Here is a 19,900-nt window from a genome sequence, read left to right as displayed (position 1 = left end):
GGTGACTGCACTTTCAACTCCAATACGCTGTCTCCTACGCTTAATGTCAATATAAAAAGAGGACGTTCAACACAAACAATGGTGATTCATTAAGAGGGAAGTATACATTATTTGGAAACAATGTAAAAGACGTTACGGCGATCCTTAAATAAATGCGTTACACTGTACGTGTGCGTGAGCCATTTTGACGCTGCGTACTCTTTGATCATGTGACAGAACGCTTGACTGCCGTGGTCACCTGATTTTGTTTAGCTGCGGAGAAAGATGGCTGCCCACCTGTCTTATGGGAGAGTCAACTTAAACATCCTGAGAGAGGCAGCACGGAAAGAGCTCAGGGAGTTTTTGGATAAATGTGCTGGAACCAAGGTAATGACCTCGTACATTTGTAAAACATGGCTGAAACAACGACCGTTTTCGATGTAATGGCTCTACATGTCGCATCTCCAACCTCTGCGATAACACAGCGTTGTCAGTGTTGGACACATTTTGAAAAAAATAATGTATCAAAACCAACGTTCTTGTAATCTGTGTACAGTTTAGTAGTTTCAGTTTTATAATATTACGTATTAGTATCATGCGATTTTGTCTGCTGTTTCCGTATCAAATTACTGCGGATACTAATGGGTAAAAAGATGCGTGCAGTTTCAAATTAAAGGCATTTGAACCCATTGAACGGTATTTTAAAGTGACTTTTCTCTTTTAGGCCATCGTTTGGGACGAATATCTAACTGGCCCTTTTGGACTAATAGCTCAGTACTCTCTTCTGAAGGTAAGAACTCTATGTGCACCGCTATTTTGTTCAGATTCAAATTCAGCTCACGTGCATAAGAAGGACAATGGTGCACTTGCGATATAGTAAGCACACATTGGGTTTCCACAGCAATGTCAACTATTGCTCACTGTTTCTACTATCATTTTTCTTTTTTTAAGGAACATGAAGTGGAAAAAATGTTCACCCTCAAAAGTGGCAGGCTGCCCTCTGCAGACGTCAAAAATATCATCTTCTTTGTCCGTCCCAGGCTGGAGCTCATGGACATCATTGCTGAGAATGTGTACAGGTTAGTTAATGGGCACTGTTAACAAACAACATTAAAAACTCTGGCACGTAATGTGAAATCACTCTTATGCAGTGTTTTACTCAGGAAACACTTGTGTTCAGTGGCAATCACGCCAGGAAGCAAGATTCACAACAATTGTCTACAGTGTTTAAGATTCTGCTTTGTTGGCTTTTCAGTGAGGACAAGATGCATTCGTCAAGGGACTTTCACATTCTGTTCGTGCCTCGGCGGAGCTTGTTGTGTGAACAGAGGCTTAAGGAACAGGGCGTCTTGGCCTCTTTTATCAATATTGATGAGTACATACTCGATCTGATCCCATTTGATGGCGACCTGCTTTCCATGGAGTATGAAAGTGCTTTCAGGGTGAGTTCAACCCATACATGCTAGATGTGGAAATACCACTCTTCTGCACTATGTATCTATCAATCATGTGCTGTTTTATTCTGAGGTTTATATTTCAAACCAAAAGATCTAACGGTTATTTTACTCTCCCTTTTGTCTGACAGGAGTGCTACCTGGAAAACGACCAAACAAGCCTTTATCACACGGCCAAAGGCCTCATGACCTTACAAGCTCTATATGGGACTATTCCACAGATATATGGGAAAGGAGACTGTGCGCGGGTGAGTGCGTTGTTGATTCTTGATCCAGGAGGATGAATTTGTACGAGAAATCAATCAACTGTTTGTGTTTAGCATGTAGCCAACATGATGCTGAGAATGAAGAGGGAGTTTGCTGGCAGCCAGAATCAGATCCTGCCTGTGTTTGATACTCTGCTCTTGCTTGACCGCAACGTCGACCTGCTGACCCCTCTGGCCACGCAACTCTCCTACGAAGGTCTCATAGATGAGATCTACGGAATCACGAATGGTCAGAGAAATCTTCTTGACTTGATGTTTTTTATGTTGCAATTACTCTGACTTGAGTTTGACAGCTTCTGCTTCTTTTTCCTGCCAAACCTGCAGGTTACGTTAAGTTGCCCCCTGAAAAGTTTGCGCAGAAGAAGCAAGGTGAAGCCAGCAAAGACCTACCCACAGAGCCCAAGAAGTTACAACTTAACTCGGCAGAGGAACTTTATGCGGAAATACGTGACAAAAATTTTAACGCGGTCGGATCTGCACTCAGCAAGAAGGCGAAAATCATCTCAGCTGCCTTTGAGGTCAGCATTACCTCATCTGTTTGTCCCATTTGTCATGCTGTGAAATGAAATGCAATGTAATTCTCTCCAGTCCTGTTACTTTCAATGAGCTCCATTAGATCACTTTTCACTGATTTGATTGTCGTCTTGGTGGCATTTTAGCTGAAAGGTATTTTTCTTTTTTTTAAATCCTTGCGAATAAGGAAGCGATGACAATCACTAGGAGATGACAATCACTACGATCATTATAGTGTTCTAATAGTTTGCTTATCAGCTCATGTGACAGACACTCTTCAATACTAACTAAATGAGTGAGGTGTCAATTTGCAAAATTACCTCAGCAGCCATCAAAGCCTCTGTTCAGGCATTGTCACTTTTGTTAACGTTTTGTTTTTGGGCTTTTCTTGGTTCTTTATAGAATGTCAGAAATAAAATTTATTATATATTATTATATTGCAGTTTTATTTGCTATACATTTTGATATTATACAATAATATATGAATTGTAAAATTTAACATGAGCACAATATACACAAAGGTGCTGTGTATATTGTAGTCATGTTAAAATTGCTGTTTTACACATCATCTCTACCACTTGCTGTGCACTATAGGGACAGATGTGTCAATGCAACTCTACCAGAGTGTGAAGATATACATCTGTGTTTTCTTTTTGTTTTTTGTTATTAGATTGAAAAGTACATATATTCCATTCTTTTATTGAGCACTAAAGACTCTGACAGTGAATTGACCTTCCTGTCTTTCAGGAACGCCACAACGCCAAAACTGTGGGAGAAATTAAGCAGTTTGTCTCTCAGCTGCCACACATGCAGGCGGCACGGAGCTCGCTGGCGAACCACACATCAATTGCTGAGCTGATTAAGGAAATCACCAGTACGTAAATAACAACATCTCCTTACAGTTTTAAATTACTTGCACTTTTGCTTTTAAAGATTTTGGTTTGTCTAGTTGTCTCGTCACAGTACAATCTAAATTAATTACATTGTGTTTAGATCTAAGTATTGCCTGTTGTTTCAGCATCTGAAACCTTTTTCGATAATCTAACGGTGGAGCAGGAGTTCATGACCGGAGTTGACACAGACAAGGTTTTCAAAAAAATCTACACACTTCAAACATAATTCTACTTCATGAGTGGTTTCATATGATATTATTCAACTCTACCGTTGGAACTGCCTTGTTGCATTTGTTAAGATTTATGAAGAACAACTACCATGTAATTTCTGCACTTATAGTAACTATATACATCATGTGACTCCCCAGTTGAACACATACATAGAAGACTGCATCGCTCAGAAGGACCCACTGATCAAGATTATGCGTCTGGCGTGCATGCAGTCCATGTGCAACAATGGCCTCAAGCAGAAAGTGTTGGACTTTTACAAGAGGGAGATTCTCCAGGTACAGTCAGAGTTTGAAAACTGCAGGTGCCATTCCAAGATGTTCTTTGGCAAATGATGCAGGTAGCAAGACGCTTTACAAAGAATGTGCCTCATACCTACCTCCAGGTTGATTCCTAAAATCAGAACTATTTTTAGTATGGTTTGCTAAGAATAAACTGCAGTGTGTCTCAGTCTGAGGGAAGAAGTGATGACATATTGCCTGGCAGAGGAACATATTTATAGTGTGGAAACAGCTTTAGGATTGATTTGAAAATTTGAAGTTGCCGTGTCACACTTGTATACATGTATTGTTTACACAGTTGTCTTTAAAAAAAAAAAGAAAAGCTTAAAACAACATTTTTGTTTGTGTATATTTCCACAACAATTGTCAGGACTAGACAATGATACTTAATAAGGGAGGTAAAACGTCTTTAAATCATTTTTAGGTAAATATATGTCAAAAGGTTGATTGAAATACTATATTATGATCTTAAATCTACTATGTAAAAGAAATTACGCAAAGTTAGTTCAGAGTCAAATTTTTTTTTATAATTTTCTTTGTTCTCTGTCTTTTAAAGACCTATGGTTTTGAACACATGCTAACGCTGAACAATCTGGAGAAGGTGGGTCTGTTGAAGCCACAGACAAGCTCAAGGAATAACTATCCCACTATCAGGAAAACCCTGAAGCTTTGGATGGAGGATGCCAATGAGCAGGTAAAGACCTACAAAGAGAGCTAAGGGGATTAAACCCACAAAATTTTGACTTCTCTTATTGCAGTAATAACAATAATAATAATAATAATGATCTTCTGAATCTGTTCTGTTCATTTAATTCCACAGAACCCCAATGACATCTCCTACGTGTACAGTGGCTACGCTCCCCTAAGCATCCGGCTGACACAGGTCTTAGCAAGGCCCGGGTGGCGCAGCATCGAGGAGGTGCTGAAGATGCTTCCAGGTCCACACTTTGAGGAGAGACAGCAGCTTCCTGCCGGCCTTCATAAGAAACGTAAGCACAGTCCAAATGTGCTGTTTGCCCTGCTGCTAGCTAAACAGAATAAACGCAAACGGGCTCGTGCTCTGGCTCAGTGCAGATAAGACGCAGGCTTTGTTTCTGCGAAACAGCAGCTGATTGATGGCAGGAATGGGACAGTTGCACAGAAGCAGCGTGACTCTCAGTGCTGGTTCCAAGCGTCTGTGTTGAGGAGGTGGCTGGATAACAGCATAATGTGGGCAGCAGGCCTTTCCTCCATCTGTTCAATACTGACAGAATTAGGTGGTAAACTGGTGAGAATAACGCATTTCAATTTAAATGTGTTAATTAGAATTGTTTTGGCCATCAGCCAGTGGACTTGCCTCTGCTTGCCTGCTTGTACTAGATTGTAAAAGGTGATAATAGAGGACTCTGATCATGGGGGAGTGTGACAGTGAAATGAGTGTTTTCACATTTCACCATATTGTGTCATAGCCGAACATGGATAAGCCATCCAGTTCTTTAGTCCATCTCCAAAGAGTGTGAACGTGTGTGTGCATGTGCACGTTGATGACTTTTTGAAACACACTGCAAACTGACCATACTTAAAAAGACCCTGAGAAATGTCTGCTTCTTCCTTTCACTCCAACACATTATAAATTATGTTTTTCAAGTGTTGTCTAATTCTGGGATCATTGGCATGGAAAAATAGATAATAAAAAAAAAGAGAATCGCGTCACATGTTTACGTTTTCCACTTTCTAGTCAATTTTGGCTGACGTTTTTTGTGCTCACGACTGGCGCCTTGTGTCCTTGCAGGCCAGCAGGGGGAAAATCGAACGACGCTGGTGTTCTTCCTGGGCGGAGTGACATACGCAGAAATAGCTGCTCTCCGTTTCCTCTCTCAAATGGAAGACAGCGGGATGGAGTACATTATAGCCACCACCAAACTCATGAACGGCACGACTTGGATCAAATCTCTCATGGACAGGCCTGAGTCGCAGAACCAGTGAGACACCTGCGTGTACACCTGGCTGCATCAAACAACCCATCCATTATGATTGAAAAAAAAAAAAAGACTCATCTACTCGTCTTATGTCCATCAGTGAACTGCAGGTGTCTTATTGATGTCTGTGCTGCTTGACAAAGCAAAAGACACTTTTTTTTTTGTTTACTGTCAGCGCTACTTGCTAAATACTTTTTGAGAACCCACATCAGTTTAAATTTCATTAGTTCTTTAAAAAAAATTCTACTTTGCATTGTTACCTTTACTTTTAATAACATTTGCCTGTTTTCCAGTGGGGTTTTTTTGTACAGTTCTTATGTTGTCCCCAGAACATGTAACTATTCACTTAAATAATGTTGATTTCTATTCATGTCATTGCTCTGTTCACCTGCTTCTGTGTGTATTATTAAGACATTCTGGATGTCAAGATGTATTGGATGCAATGATTAAAGATGCACTTTTGAAAGGCTGCTCTTTTTTTTTGTTTTGTAATGTACAAAATCCTTGGTGGTGCATATACAGACAGAGCAGCTCATCAGGGATTTGACTTTGCTAATACTTGTGGCCGTCATGTTCAGAAAGAAAAGCTGACCGTGAGCAGGGAGAGCAGATGAAAGGCAGAGTTGGGAGTGTGTCTGTCAGTTGCAGGCAAGCACACTGAAGGAGCAATTAGCAGCATAACATGCCCAATGATTAGCGGGTAATGGCCCTGCGTTGTCTGGAGTGCTCAGCCTGTGGCAGCCCATGATTTGACAGCGCAGGACACTGATTGAATTAAGAGGCCATTTGCTCCGTGTTCCGGTGGAGGATAACTGTTCTGCGGGAGCCTGTTTGATCTTTGTTACAGTCAATACCTCCTTGTGCCTTACACTGTGAACACTAAGCGACACACCTGCTGACAGCACTTGGGATATTTTGGTCAATCTTTCAAAGAGCTTATTGTGTGGCTTAAGCATTTGGATCTTTTACTTTTCTGGGAATTTAGAAATTATTTACATTTTGAATTGTTCCTGAAAGACCACAACGGGAGACCCCTGTGCCTCCTGCTTTGAGGAGCAGGTGCACTGAGGACTTAAACTCCCATTAGATCAATGTTAGGGGATTCAGGTCCTTGCGATCAGTTGTTGCTTAGGGCTCCTCCCCTGGCATAAGCTCTGAATCGCACAGTGAAAGCAGACACCCGCTTGGACCTCAGGGTTAGCAGCACGGGAGCCTCTTTCTGATCAGCGCCTCACTTGCAATAACAAGGTATGACTGTTCTCATTTTTAACCATTGAACATGTTTGTGATTTTGAGTATTACACGTAATTAAGTTATTGTTCATACATGCACAGCGATACGCAGTGAAATTTGTTCTGTACATTTGACAAATCAAGTCAGGAAAAGCTGTGGATTGTATCTGATGTTTAGTTACTTAACCTAAACAAGTGCAAGGTATTGGGGTGTTTAAGTGAATTGAATTGCATGTACTTATTTAGCTGCAATAAAAAGTTAATTCAAACAATGATTTGTGTATAGCTTTTATGACACAATGAAGAAATACGAAAAACGAACTGCCAATCACAATCAGATTACCTGCTAAAATTGACAACATTCACAAGTTACATATTGTAACTTCTAAAGTTGCACCTTGTTTTTAGCCAAACAATGAAGTCACTTTGGATTAAAGGAAATTGTGAGGAACAGTTCATACATTTTCCAAATTAATTTATCAATAATGGCAGCTGAGCAGCATCCCCTGAAATATCAACATTATGAGTTCTGCTTCTCATATATCAGAGCAGAAATCACAGTGCAATCTACACAAAAATTATCAATCCTTCGTTTTGCGATGACATATCTTTTTTATGTTCTTTAATTTTGAGTACTTTTAATGTGTGAGTCAGCACATTCTTGTCAGTCATTAAGAAATATATTATGGACTTCATCAATGTTTTAAAGCAATAATAATATCCCAAGTCTGAACTTTCCAGACACTGGAAACGTCTCTTACCTCTTTTTGTTACCTCTTAATTACTTTTTTGTAAGTGCGTACTTAAACATGTGCTTTTGGAAATCAACCATTTGTGATCTCACCAAAGGCACTGTTGCCTCCTCCAGGTAAGTGACATGAACAGCCAGGTATTTGTTGTGCGACCTCTGAGACTACCTCACTTCCACTTCCTTTTTGTCCCTTACAAACAGTTGGAAGACACAACAAATCATCAGTGTCACAGGAAGCTAAAATGAAGCAAATTATGGAGGTGGTAAACACAAATATGAGGTATTCTGGAGATAGATTTTTTTTTTTTAATAAAAAATAAAGCAAGGCTGGAGATCCTGAAATGAAAAACAACTGATTCTGAAAATGCTTATGACATGGTGCCTATAACTAAAACTCCCTATTAAAGCTATAGTTAAGCTGTTACCTTCCATATTACAACATGGACGTCTTTATTCTTGCAGAATGGGTCAGGGAGCAAACATGGAAAACATGCCTCGGCCTAAGCAGAAGAACGAGTCGCTGTATCTGGATTTGGATGTGGATGTGGAGCCCTTGTTCATCCGCTTCCTTCGCACTTTCAAGGAAATACTCAAATTCATTCTCTTCAGCTACACAGTGCTGTTCGGTGCTTTGCTCCTTGCCAGATGGACCACGTATTTTATGGTTGGAAAGTAAAATGGAATGACTAAAGACTGCGCCTGCTTTTTGACTGCAGCCAAGAGATCTGACAATCTTGGGACACAGGCTCTGTTCAGCACACAGCAGTAATAACAGACATACTCATTGTGTTCTCTTCCTTATTTGATTTGCGTTCTGCACTGGAGCACCAGGCAGGTGTGCATTCTCTTTTGTTACAAACCTTTGTAGGCATCATAACAATCTTCACACGGAGTTCTGCTTTAAGTTTCATCAGATGTGTCTATTCCGAGACTAAAAATGTGCACGCTATAACATTTTACATATCCTAAGGCATAGAAATGTGCATAGCTGTAAACATAGTTGTATACTTGTGTAACATACAAAACCAGAATATTGACAGCGTGATAGATTAAAAGGTGCTACTTTAGAAGTGAAAAAGGCCACTGTGCACAAGCATCTTGGCAATGTGATCAGAGAATGTTTATTAGTACTTTCAGCCTAAACGAACCTGTTGAATCAGTCGATAAGGTTAACAGATAAATATCTCCTCAAACGACATGGTCTCTAAATGACTAGAAAAGTGGCAACTGTCCTGTGGTGGTTCTGCTACATCGCCAGAGCAAAAGGTCAAACAGAAATGTGTTCCCAATAGTTACTGCTGTCATTTCATCAATCCCTTGGTAATAATTTTTTTTTTTTTTTTTTTTTTTTCACAAATCTAGTTTAAAGATGCATGGTTGCAGTTTACAGCAGAAACACCTATTGCCTTGTTTATTCTTTGATATTTGTCTTTCTTACCTCCCGACCTTTCTTTCGCTGATGCAAACTCACTACCAAGCAACACTAAAATGTGTGTATTATGAATGAGGAGCTGTTAATACATGATGTAAAAAATAATAAATGATAATGAATGTGAGTAGTAGATTTAATTTAGCTGTGTCAATGACCTGAATAATTTCTCGAAGTTATGTTCTATATTGAACAGAGTATTCAAACAGTTCAATTTTACAATGGCAACGTAAACAACAGTAGCAGAAAAATATTTATATTTTACGATGTAATTAATTTTAACCTATAATTTAAACTGCACAAGATACAAAGCAATGGAATAGATATATAAAATAAATTACATCTAATTATAACTATCAGCGTAGTTTACTCCAAAACCATGCGTGCGCAGGTTTGCTCGTATTGATTTACGGAGACAATTCGCATGGGCGGGGTTTGGGCATCACAGGGTTTCCTCAAAACGCTTTGTTGAGTAAATTAAACTTTCAGTAAACGACTAAACCGTCTTTCATAGGAGACACGAGGAGACGGCGAACCATGTTATTTGCAGCTTAAAAGTGGAACGCAGAAAAATACAAAATGCATCCTCTCCGCTCCGTGATGCTCGCCGAACGCCGCCCGCGCTGCGCCATTTTGAAAGTGTAATCGTAGGGAGAGGCAGAGGCGAGGGAAATCTCAAAGTGGAGTGCAAAGTCTAAATTCACTACTGATGTCTGCAGCTCTTTCCATTTAGCTGAAACCCGCGCCGCGCCGTTTGTAAGGAGCGCACGTAGAACTTTTATGGTCTTTTAAGTCTGTAACAGTCCTCGGAGCTTTATTAGTCATCTACTCGTCGGTCAGAACCATTCTGCCGACCCGGGTCAGCAGCGTTCCAGTCCGGGGCCTGAGCCCGCTACAGAGCCACCCTGACCGAGCCACTCACCATGGCAGGTAAACATTTGGAAAAGGAGACAACGGCATATGTGTTTTTGCTTTACTTGCCCAGTTTTGTTCAAAAAGAAACCAGGGTGTTGCCGCTATGTTGACGTGAACCTGTGAAGCATAGCTAGCATGCTAGGATACACATGCAAGATGCTAGTTCATGTCATGACAGTGTGATAGTTATTCAAGGAAGCTCTAAGTGCCCTCCCTCTGTAAATATATAGCGCGCACACCCGAAATATACGACTAGTGTTATATATTGAAGGGCATTCTCGTGTTTGTGATCTTAGCTTGGGTAGCACCAGGCTAACGCATGTGAAGTTCAATTTGTTGGTGTGCTTCGTGTGTAACTTGGCTCATGTTTGGTGCAGGGACCGGCGGTGGGAACAGCGATGTGCAGTGGTGCTTTTCCCAAGTCAAAGGAGCGATAGACGATGATGTTGCAGAAGGTAAGTCCACGTGCAACTCCGGTCAGTAGCTGGTTACCAGCACTAGTCGATTGGCATGCATGCTTTGATGTTAGCCCGAATGCAGAGCTGCTATCAGTTTCCTGGATTATGCAGGGGGGGGGGAAAAACAAGTTCAGTCACACATATATGCAGATTCATCTGTGCATATCGTAAATAAATACCCTTAGGTGATCTGATACAGAATTTCTAAAACCTGGTTTCTTTAACTCGGGGCTACAATTTCATACAGTTGCTGGGACTGCTGTCAATGTCCTTTACAACTGTTGTTTCCCACTTTGGAATGCACTGTTTGCATAATGGGAGTGACCTGCACACCTGATATGAATAGTTGTGTTACACTCCCTTGTGATTGGAATTGTAAGACTCTGCTTACAATGTTTATTATGTAAATTGTATAGCTTCTAACAAGTAGTGCACAGAAACATAACTGTGGTCCACAGCCACATTTGATCAAAGTGTATTTGAGTTATGTGTTCTGAAATTATAGCCGCTGGTTATATTAAAAACTGATTAGCCTGGCAAGGTTACCTGCGCAACATGAGTAGGTTATGCAGGTATGAGTTTACCTGGAGTTGCACGAATCAGTTTTAGCATTTCCTTGTACCACTCTAGAGACAATCAGCACAGTGGTGGACTGTTACCTAACTGATGCTTTCTCATTGTCAGATGACGAAGTTCAGTTCCTGAAACACTCGAGTTTACAGTACACGATGAACCAATGTGTTTAAACAACTCACCGTTGCTTACAGTAAACTTTGCTTGAAATCAAGTAAAGTGTGAACCTATCCTTGTGTCAACACACAGCTGCAAAACTCACTATCGTGATGATAAATACGTTCTATTTTACTCTTACAGAAATATTCTCTACTCTGACCTCTGTGCTTTATGAGTGTCTGGTCTGCATGGAGAAGCTCGTACCAGGCATTTGGTGTACTACTGCGGTCAAAAACAAAACAGCACCAGTCTATAGCAAGGGTCACACTCTCACAATAGTGTTACTGGCAATGGATGTTGTGTGATAAGCTTTTCTGTGAGTGATTGTCATTGGTAAATACTAAATAGCTCTGCTCTGAGTGTTTTTCTTCCTAAGTGTTCAAAAGACTGTCGGCCCGGTAGACCAGCACACTGTGTACATATACATATGTTGATGGTCACCGCTTTGTGTTCACATCCCCTATAAAGTGGCATTTAACATCTTTAATGCCTTTAAAAAAGAGTATTTGAACATTTTTCAAGCCAGTGGGAAGGTGTTTGGTGCATTGAACATTTTACACAATGTACTTCCTGCTTTATTGGCAAATGGAGACGCTGCACAATGCTCGATGATATCCTGACTACATTTTCCTGTTTGCAGCGGACATCATATCAACGGTTGAGTTCAACCACTCTGGAGAGCTACTGGCAACTGGGGACAAAGGGGGCCGTGTTGTCATCTTCCAGCAGGAGCCAGAGGTAAAACTTAAAGTCACCTTCCATGTTTTTTTAGGCTGTTTCCCAGAGAAAAAGCTATACATTTTTTGAAATATTCAATGTGTCAGGTTTGATTTCTATTTGCTTTACAAAAATGGTTTATGCTTGTTAACACATGGATCCAGCATTGTTTTGTTGCTGCTCGTTGAACTTGTACTAATACTCAAGGTCTGTGTCTCACACTTTAGAGCAAGAACCAGCCACAGTGTCGTGGAGAGTACAATGTTTACAGCACCTTCCAAAGTCACGAGCCTGAGTTTGACTACCTTAAAAGCCTTGAAATCGAGGAGAAGATTAACAAGATTCGATGGCTGCCCCAGAAAAACGCAGCACAATTCCTTCTGTCCACAAATGGTTTGTAAAACAATAAATTCTTACCAAAGTGATTCACCATCCTTAAATCTTTACACCCTTAAACATTTAAATTTTTCATCTCGAGGTGAACTAAAATTGTATTGTGTATTCTGTATCAGACAATGTGCTTGTCACAATCACCTTTTTTTCCTCATTCAAAGACAAAACTATAAAGCTGTGGAAAATAAGTGAGCGTGACAAGAGACCAGAGGGTTACAACTTGAAGGAAGAAGATGGGCGATATCGAGATTTCAACACTGTCACAACATTGCGGGTGTGTATTTTAAAACATATGGTTCCAGTGTGTTGTATGAGGTTATTGTTGCACCAACTTTGTCCTAGAATTTAAATTTGCAATCATGAGTGCTGACTTGTTTGTTGTTGTTAATTCATGCAGGCATAGTGAGATGTCTTAGCAGAACCAATCCGATATTAGCAGCCCATTCCAGCGTGCACTTAATCATGTTAACTAGCTGCACCCGTGTGTCTTAATAAAATAGTTTGACAGCAGTAAACTGTATTAATATGTTGCATAATTTTCAGGAATTACTTCAAAATGATCAATGATTGTATTACTACTATAGTCCTCAATGTTTTAATCAGAGCTAACAACACAGCACAGATATAAATATATACAAATAGAAAAATCTCACTTTTCCTCATCCTGTCTGCAGGTTCCAGTCTTCAGGCCAATGGACCTGATGGTAGAGGCCAGCCCAAGACGAGTGTTTTCGAATGCTCACACCTACCATATCAACTCCATCTCGGTCAACAGTGACTGTGAGACCTACCTGTCTGCAGATGACCTGCGCGTAAACCTCTGGAATCTGGAGATCAGCGACCGCAGCTTTAGTATCCTTTTTCTAAAGTAAATATTGTAAAGACTGTTGTTAAAATTGTGAAGTTATTTTTTCGAGAGAGTTTTAGCATGTGCTGTAGGTCTGTTGTTGTACAAAAATGACTGTCTCTAGCAAAAGAGTCTATTCTTTACCTTTGTCATGTCACAGAGAGCACTGATGAGTCTCTCAGCTCCCTGGTTTGTGATGACACCCGCAGCCAGTTGTTGTTTGTACTCACTGCTGCAAAAAAAAGCATCTTTAAGGTGTTAACAGAGCACTGAATATGTGATCTACTGGAAATCTATAGTTGGTGAGATAATGAGTTGTGTGAGGCTGCTCCAATGAAGCTCAGATAGAACAATGAAGAAATTAAAATGGATATTAGAAGGGACTTTTAGAAAAACATTGCAGAATTTCCATATTGCATTCACATTTGACACTGACAACAATCCTTCTTAAAATAAGTCATCATAAATATGCTCATAGGTCCCATTTGTTTTTGGAATATCTGCGATCCTTACATAAAGTTGTCTCCACTGGACTATGAGATGTCTTCATGCAGCATACTAGTGGTTTGGTTTAGTACGTTTTGTCTGTGAAGTCAATTGTCCTTAACCCCTCCCTCCTTCAGATATTGTTGACATTAAGCCAGCCAATATGGAGGAGCTGACTGAGGTGATCACGGCAGCAGAGTTTCACCCCAACCAGTGCAACACTTTTGTCTACAGCAGCAGCAAAGGGACCATCCGCCTCTGTGATATGAGGGCGTCAGCACTTTGTGACAATCATGCTAAAAGTGAGCCTACTTTTACTTCTTCCATGTGCCTATATATAGATCTAAGCAGATTCATAGGGGTCTGTTACTGTGACAAGCTAAACTTGGCTCAATGTTGCATGACAGAGCTTACAAAGATTTAAACTCCTTGGAAAACCCTTTGTGACACACTTCAGATTTTGACAGCCTGAATTTGGGTAAATTCAGAATGATTTGGACATGAACAGAGGAAAGGAAGTGAATAAAGTGTTGTTGAAGGCTGCTGGGGTCTGATCTGCCAGGCAGGAGGCCAAGAGGAAGACCCAAGAGGAACTAAGTTAGTTGGTTCGAAATAAGAGGATGGAGGCAGATGCTTTGCTGTGACCACCCCGAAAGGAAAGGCTAGAAAAACATTAGCTAGATGATCTAGAAAATTTCATAAAATTTGTAGCCTTCATCAAAAACGTTTATTTTCAACACCTAACAAGAGAAATTGGTCCGATCAAAAACGTACATGATTGTATTTTCCCATCACATGACCCGTTGATCCCATTTTGTTGTTGTTATAACCGAACCAACCAGTTGTAAAAACCAAAACATTAATTAAAAAAAAAAGAATTAGGATGATTGGGCCTTGTCACAATTATATAATTATACAATTATGTAATTACTACATAATTAATCATGGATTCTCTTTTTGCCCTGTTTCACTTCAACTATATACACAATAAATGTAACTGGGCTTGAGTGAGCTACTAGGGCTAACCTATGGTAAAATAAAGAAACCCTTGTCCATAATAAATAAGACCTTATTGGTAGGTCTGTAATCCTCTACACTCAAAAACCTGACTATAATTTTACAGCCTTTGCTCGCTCTGTTCTGAAAGACCTTTGGCCATGAGACTACCTCATAATAAGAGGGCAGGAGGTTGGCTAACTGTACGCTTTCTTCTCTTTTGTTTTAGTGTTTGAGGAGCCAGAGGACCCAAACAATCGTTCATTCTTTTCTGAAATCATCTCCTCCATCTCTGATGTGAAGTTCAGCCATAGTGGTCGCTACATGATGACTCGTGACTATCTGTCAGTGAAAATCTGGGATCTGAACATGGAGACCAGGCCAGTGGAGACATATCAGGTCTGTAATGCAGATTCCAGGGCGTTGCTACCCTGCAGAATACAAGCTGTGGCATTACAGTACCTTTCCACAAGGGGGAGGTGTTGTTACAATTCTTGTTTCAATACATCAACATTTGTCTCTGTGTCATCAGGTGCATGAATACCTCAGGAGTAAGTTGTGCTCGCTCTATGAGAACGACTGCATCTTTGACAAGTTTGAGTGCTGTTGGAATGGGAATGACAGGTGAGTCTTCACACTGCGTGCAATGAAACGGCTGGTAAACATCAATTTCTCTGGAAATGTGTCATGACCGTGACTGACGAGTTTGTGTGTTCTTTAAAATGCCATCACAAGTTTGACCCATGTTTCATTTTCACGTTTTATGTTAGTCTATATTAAGAAAGTCTGGCCTTATCACCGATTGTGGTTATCTGGCTCGTGCAGAACATGAGCCTGGACATATGGCTCCTTGCCACAACCTCAAATTGAACTTCCTGCTACTTTATTTATTATTTTCCGCTGTTAGGACATTGCATCTCTAGTGTGGAGCAACCATAAAGATAGCAGGTGCTACATGTCCCGAGCAGACTAGTGAGCTCTTCTTCAGTTCACTGACTGCCCTATTATGGCAATACCCCGAGTGAATGAATTAATTTTGGCAGTCTGCTTTCAACAATAAACAAGGTTTGTTTGTTCAAAACTAGTTTGAGCTGTACAGGCTGTACAAAAGAAGTGTTTCTCTCACTTAGCCGAAAGAGAGACGTTAGTGTGATAATCGGGTCGACTTGTGATGTAGAAAGTCAAGCAGAATCGGAACAGTTTGTTTCAGCACAGTTACACAGAAAAAGCCAGCCCACCTAGAAATGTGCATGTTGTCATTTTTTGTACTTGTTGCGTTAGTTGGCATGCCAGTAATGCGAAAAGACATGCTAGAGAGCTGAAAAGGTCAGTTTTTCAGAATAAGGCCCCTTTAATGTTTAACAGTGCTAAGACAATTAATCCTGTTAATCAACACCGTTAAGCTGATTGTTTAATCGACAGTAGATCAAGTATATCACTCTAAAACAAAAACGCAGGGACCCATACTGACAATGAGCTCACAGTTTGGGCTGATCTGCCTGATATCAAACATGGTAAAAGTTGGCTGGTTGAAAACTGGCAGCACCATTGAACTTTTGCTTCCCTCTGCAGCGTCGTGATGACCGGTTCCTACAACAACTTCTTCCGAATGTTTGACCGTGGCTACCGGCAGGACGTCACTCTGGAGGCGTCGCGGGAGAACAGCAAGCCACGGTCCGTCCTCAAGCCTCGCAAAGTAAGCACAGGTGGGAAACGCAAAAAGGACGAGATCAGTGTAGACAGCCTGGACTTTAACAAGAAGATCATCCACACTGCCTGGCATCCACTGGACAACATTATTGCCGTGGCCACCACCAACAATCTGTACATATTCCAGGAGAAATTGAACTAACAACAGTTAAAACGGCTAAGATGTCAATTTGTGCTTGAGCCACACAAAGTTCCCTCTTTACTTAAATCGTCACATCTTGGGTTTTATTTCTCCTATGTGGGTCGAGTGCTGAATGCAACAAAGCTTTTGTCTACGGCACAGAGGGGCATTCAAACTGCAAGATGCCTTCCCAAGAGTGTTTCCCATCTAAATTGCAGAAAAAAACATGCAGACTTTGCAGGTCTTAGCCCATGTGAACGCCGCAAGGTCTCCGCATGAGGAGAACTCCATTCACCAATCTACCAATTGCCATTTCACTACATCCCATACCGAAGGGAAAGTGTGTTTAATGCTTGTTTTTGGTTGGTGGGTGTCATTATTTTGTGCCATTGGGACATGTCATCTAACTTTCATAGCCACCATGTTTTATTTACATAAGAAATCCCTCCTTCTGTCAACAACATGTGTTTCACTGATTTCCTTCTGCCACTAGTCTGAAAAAAAGTCAAGCTGTCCAAGTGTTTGTCAAGATGCCAAATCCACCGTTCATTTTTCCTGATGTCCAGTGTGTTGAAGTCATTCATCGTGTTTAGTTCAAAGGTGCATCGGTTACGTTACATGACCACCAAGCTTTGTCCGCATTGTTTAAATCTTTGTTTGATCGTTTTCATTTTCATTTTATTTCTCAACGTCAAAATATGTGATGCGAGTCCTTGGTCTCTGCTGCGTTACCAAAAAAACAGACTGCTCTCTGTTTTAAGAAATGCTTTACGAAAGTCAGGTTTTATTTTCCTTGTGTACCTAGACAACTGCATTTAAGGAAATGTCAGCAGTAGTACCGATGTGGTTTCCAGTCACTATTTGAAACACCAATGTCATCCCATAATGTGGAAACGAATAGGTAACACCCACTCAAAGTATTCTGGTTTTGGAGGCTCGTTGAGAACTAATCATGCCAAAGGAAACGAAAGTTGTATTCATTCAGTCTCTTGCACATGTTCCGACCACCATATGAAGCTCAGGAATAAAGCGAATGAACGTGGTCTATGGCATTGAAATTAAATGCAGCTGCTGGTTTTCCCCAGAATATGCCTGTTGTGCTGTTGCAGATGACGACTGCTTTCTTCTCTGGATCTAGTTTTTTGTTATTTAGTGTTATTTTATTCTACTTTTGTACTGTATGTGATGGAAGATTAGTCACTAGAGCTGATTTGTTTTCATACATAAAGCAATAGGATTACAGTCTGATCACTGTAGGTTTCAACTGTCTCAGACTGATAATAGAAGAAGGGTTGACTGATAGGGCAGCGTTTCCGGTCTTTAGGATGATTTGTTTATTCTGATGAACACGGAGGGAACCTGAGGCTTTTTGTGACATTGAGGTTATGTGCCATTTTCTCACACGATGTCCAAAGAAAACATTTCCAGGACTGTGTACTTCTGTAGTCATAAGCACAATAACTATTGTAATTGTAACTAATGTTAATACAAATCTTGACTTCAGAGTACATTTAGATGCTAATGTTTTGTTTTGTTTTTTCTTTAGATGCCAGTTTTTGTTTTTTGTTTTTTTTCATGAATAAATTCGCTGGCTGTGAAAGAATAGACCCTTGGGGCTCGTAAGGGGGAATAGCATTTTAATCAACATATAATGTAAAAAGAAATCCCAAAATCAAGTTATGTGTATGTAGTCAATTCCATTGACTAGCCAGTTACTGATCAATGTCTAAGATGTATTTTCCTATGATGCGGGAGAAGTTTATTTAAAAAGGAGAAATTTTGAAGCACTTGGTTTGATGATTGTTGTATTGAAGAGGCTGAATGTGGATTTTTTTTTTTTTTTTTTTTTTTTTTTTTTAATTGTTATTCTTAAATAGCTCTTCTACAAATGTTTCAGTCACATGGTGCCAGTCATCTTCTGGGGAAGACAGGTTAATGAAAGCACAATATTCTACTTAATTTCAATGAAATTCTAAAGCCACACTAAGCCAATCAGGGCTTGTTGTATTGGTTCTCTGTGGCGTATTTATGGAATTTAAAACTTTTCTTTAGCATTGAGAATAATTTCAGATAACAGGCATTTGACATTAGTTAAGAACCATTGATATCATTTTAGGTGTGTCACTCTCAGGGCTCTAGGTAATGTCCCCTAGTAAAGGCACCAATATACATTTTTGTTAGAGAACTTTGGAAAAACATTTTATTTGTTTCCGACCAGTTTCCATGCTTGTGCATGCATGTTTTGTGCCTGTGCCATTTAAATGATTTGCCTTTAATAACCAGAAAAATGTGACGCCTTGATCCCTCTCATTCGCAACGTCAATCATTCGATGAATTAGCTGCAGATCAAAAGAAACAAACTGGTGTTCAACTTGCCCTGTCGTTCATTGATTAAAACACTTATCAGCAATTACACATACTCTTCAAAGTTTAGAGGTTAGTGAGTTTCTAAAGCTCTTGTGCATACAATAAGCTTTCATTTTACCCTCATATTGTCTTATTAGCTACAGTTCAAGGTCCTTGTCTAAACAGTAGTAACATTCAGAAGAACTGTTTCCTTCCTCACTCGATTGGGCAGATATAACATTATCAAGTATGTTCAACTTTCTGGGGAGCCAGAAAGGAGACTGCTCAGGGGAATTACTGCTGCTCACTTTTAAAAATCTTGTACCTTTAACTTTTTCTTTATACTGCCTTACTTGCAGATAGATTCCTTTGTGAAACCTAAGTTGCTGTAATGATTTTTGAACGTGATCTTGAATCACTATGAATAAAAACTGCCCCTTCAGGAAATTGTCCGAATACATGTTACGACCTCCTTGACAACCCCCCCGGTCTGCCCCCCATTCAGCATTATAATCATGTAATGCATCACAAGACTTCAAACAATAATGCACTTTTCTGTGAATTTTGTCAACATGTTGTTTTTGTTCTGTTGTTTTCCTTTTGGGGGCATGGGTGCTCTCAAAGATTTAAAGACTTTGGGTGATGGGAGAGTTAAAAATCGTTCACTGTACAGCAATGTTTTTGTTTGTAAAATAGAATAAATTGAATTTCAGAGCTAACGTAATAAAGACTTTCAAAACATATTTTTTGTAAGTGCTTTTATATGTGTGTGATTAGGGCTTTATGCAAACTGCACTGTATTTGAATCTAACATGTCTTATTGTTTCTCTCACAATAAAGGTAGTTTTACTTGTTACTGACACTGTCAAAGAACATGCAGACTTAAATGTGGAACACAAATGTTTATATGATCACCTTTTAGTGATTAATTATGAATAATTATTTTTGCTTCTGTACTGGGCATGAAATGTATCTTTGTCACAATTCATAATTGGAAGCAACTTTTAATGGAACTTACGATGTGTTGGCATTCAAACTATTCTTTTAAATTAATGACTTTTTCATGTTTCGAAGTTTTACGCTGTGTATACCAAAATTACAAATCAATATTTTTTATGTCTATTTTATAATTTTTACTTTAGCCTCAACCTATGCTCAGTAAACGCATGTCTTTAAACGCTCCAGAAGCAAGATC

At 39.9% G+C, this 19,900-nt stretch overlaps 2 protein-coding genes across 3 annotated transcripts; both read left to right on the top strand.

Moving 5' to 3' along the window:
• Positions 1-209: 209 nt before the first annotated feature.
• vps33a (VPS33A core subunit of CORVET and HOPS complexes) lies at positions 210-6,038 on the top strand. Its single transcript, XM_076038967.1, has 13 exons — positions 210-366; positions 704-769; positions 931-1,058; positions 1,235-1,421; positions 1,565-1,681; positions 1,754-1,928; positions 2,024-2,217; positions 2,960-3,086; positions 3,231-3,298; positions 3,474-3,611; positions 4,171-4,308; positions 4,435-4,603; positions 5,386-6,038. The coding sequence occupies exons 1-13, from the start codon at positions 265-267 to the stop codon at positions 5,577-5,579; spliced, it is 1,803 nt and encodes a 600-aa protein (XP_075895082.1). The 5' UTR covers positions 210-264; the 3' UTR covers positions 5,580-6,038.
• A 3,469-nt stretch (positions 6,039-9,507) lies between these two features.
• On the top strand, positions 9,508-19,424 carry ppp2r2aa (protein phosphatase 2, regulatory subunit B, alpha a). Of its 2 annotated transcripts, XM_076038862.1 has the most exons (10): positions 9,508-9,914; positions 10,277-10,354; positions 11,730-11,827; positions 12,034-12,199; positions 12,361-12,473; positions 12,874-13,051; positions 13,670-13,834; positions 14,758-14,927; positions 15,061-15,152; positions 16,101-19,424. In XM_076038862.1, exons 1-10 carry the CDS (start codon positions 9,908-9,910, stop codon positions 16,378-16,380), a joined length of 1,347 nt encoding a protein of 448 aa, XP_075894977.1. In that variant the 5' UTR covers positions 9,508-9,907; the 3' UTR covers positions 16,381-19,424. The 2 variants fall into 2 exon arrangements, with proteins under 2 accessions (XP_075894977.1, XP_075894976.1); XM_076038861.1 differs by lacking the exon at positions 9,508-9,914 and having other exon boundaries at positions 10,249-10,354.
• The last annotated feature ends 476 nt before the right edge of the window (positions 19,425-19,900 follow it).

The sequence above is a fragment of the Nelusetta ayraudi genome, unplaced genomic scaffold (genome assembly GCF_046127955.1).
Source record: "Nelusetta ayraudi isolate G7.1 ecotype Tasmania unplaced genomic scaffold, CSIRO-AGI_Nayr_v1 ptg000058l, whole genome shotgun sequence".
In the NCBI taxonomy this organism is placed as follows: Eukaryota; Metazoa; Chordata; class Actinopteri; order Tetraodontiformes; family Monacanthidae; genus Nelusetta; species Nelusetta ayraudi.
Note: the sequence above shows the minus strand (reverse complement) of the source record. Positions and strands in the feature narration are given on the sequence as shown.

Coding starts and splice junctions, on each gene's coding strand:
- vps33a (XM_076038967.1), top strand. CDS start 265: ATGGCTGCCCACCTGTCTTATGGGAGAGTCAACTTAAACATCCTGAGA. Junction 770..930: donor CTCAGTACTCTCTTCTGAAG/GTAAGAACTCTA, acceptor TCTTTTTTTAAG/GAACATGAAGTGGAAAAAAT. Junction 1,422..1,564: donor AGTATGAAAGTGCTTTCAGG/GTGAGTTCAACC, acceptor TTTGTCTGACAG/GAGTGCTACCTGGAAAACGA.
- ppp2r2aa (XM_076038861.1), top strand. CDS start 10,264: ATGTTTGGTGCAGGGACCGGCGGTGGGAACAGCGATGTGCAGTGGTGC. Junction 11,828..12,033: donor TCTTCCAGCAGGAGCCAGAG/GTAAAACTTAAA, acceptor CTCACACTTTAG/AGCAAGAACCAGCCACAGTG. Junction 12,474..12,873: donor ACACTGTCACAACATTGCGG/GTGTGTATTTTA, acceptor TCCTGTCTGCAG/GTTCCAGTCTTCAGGCCAAT.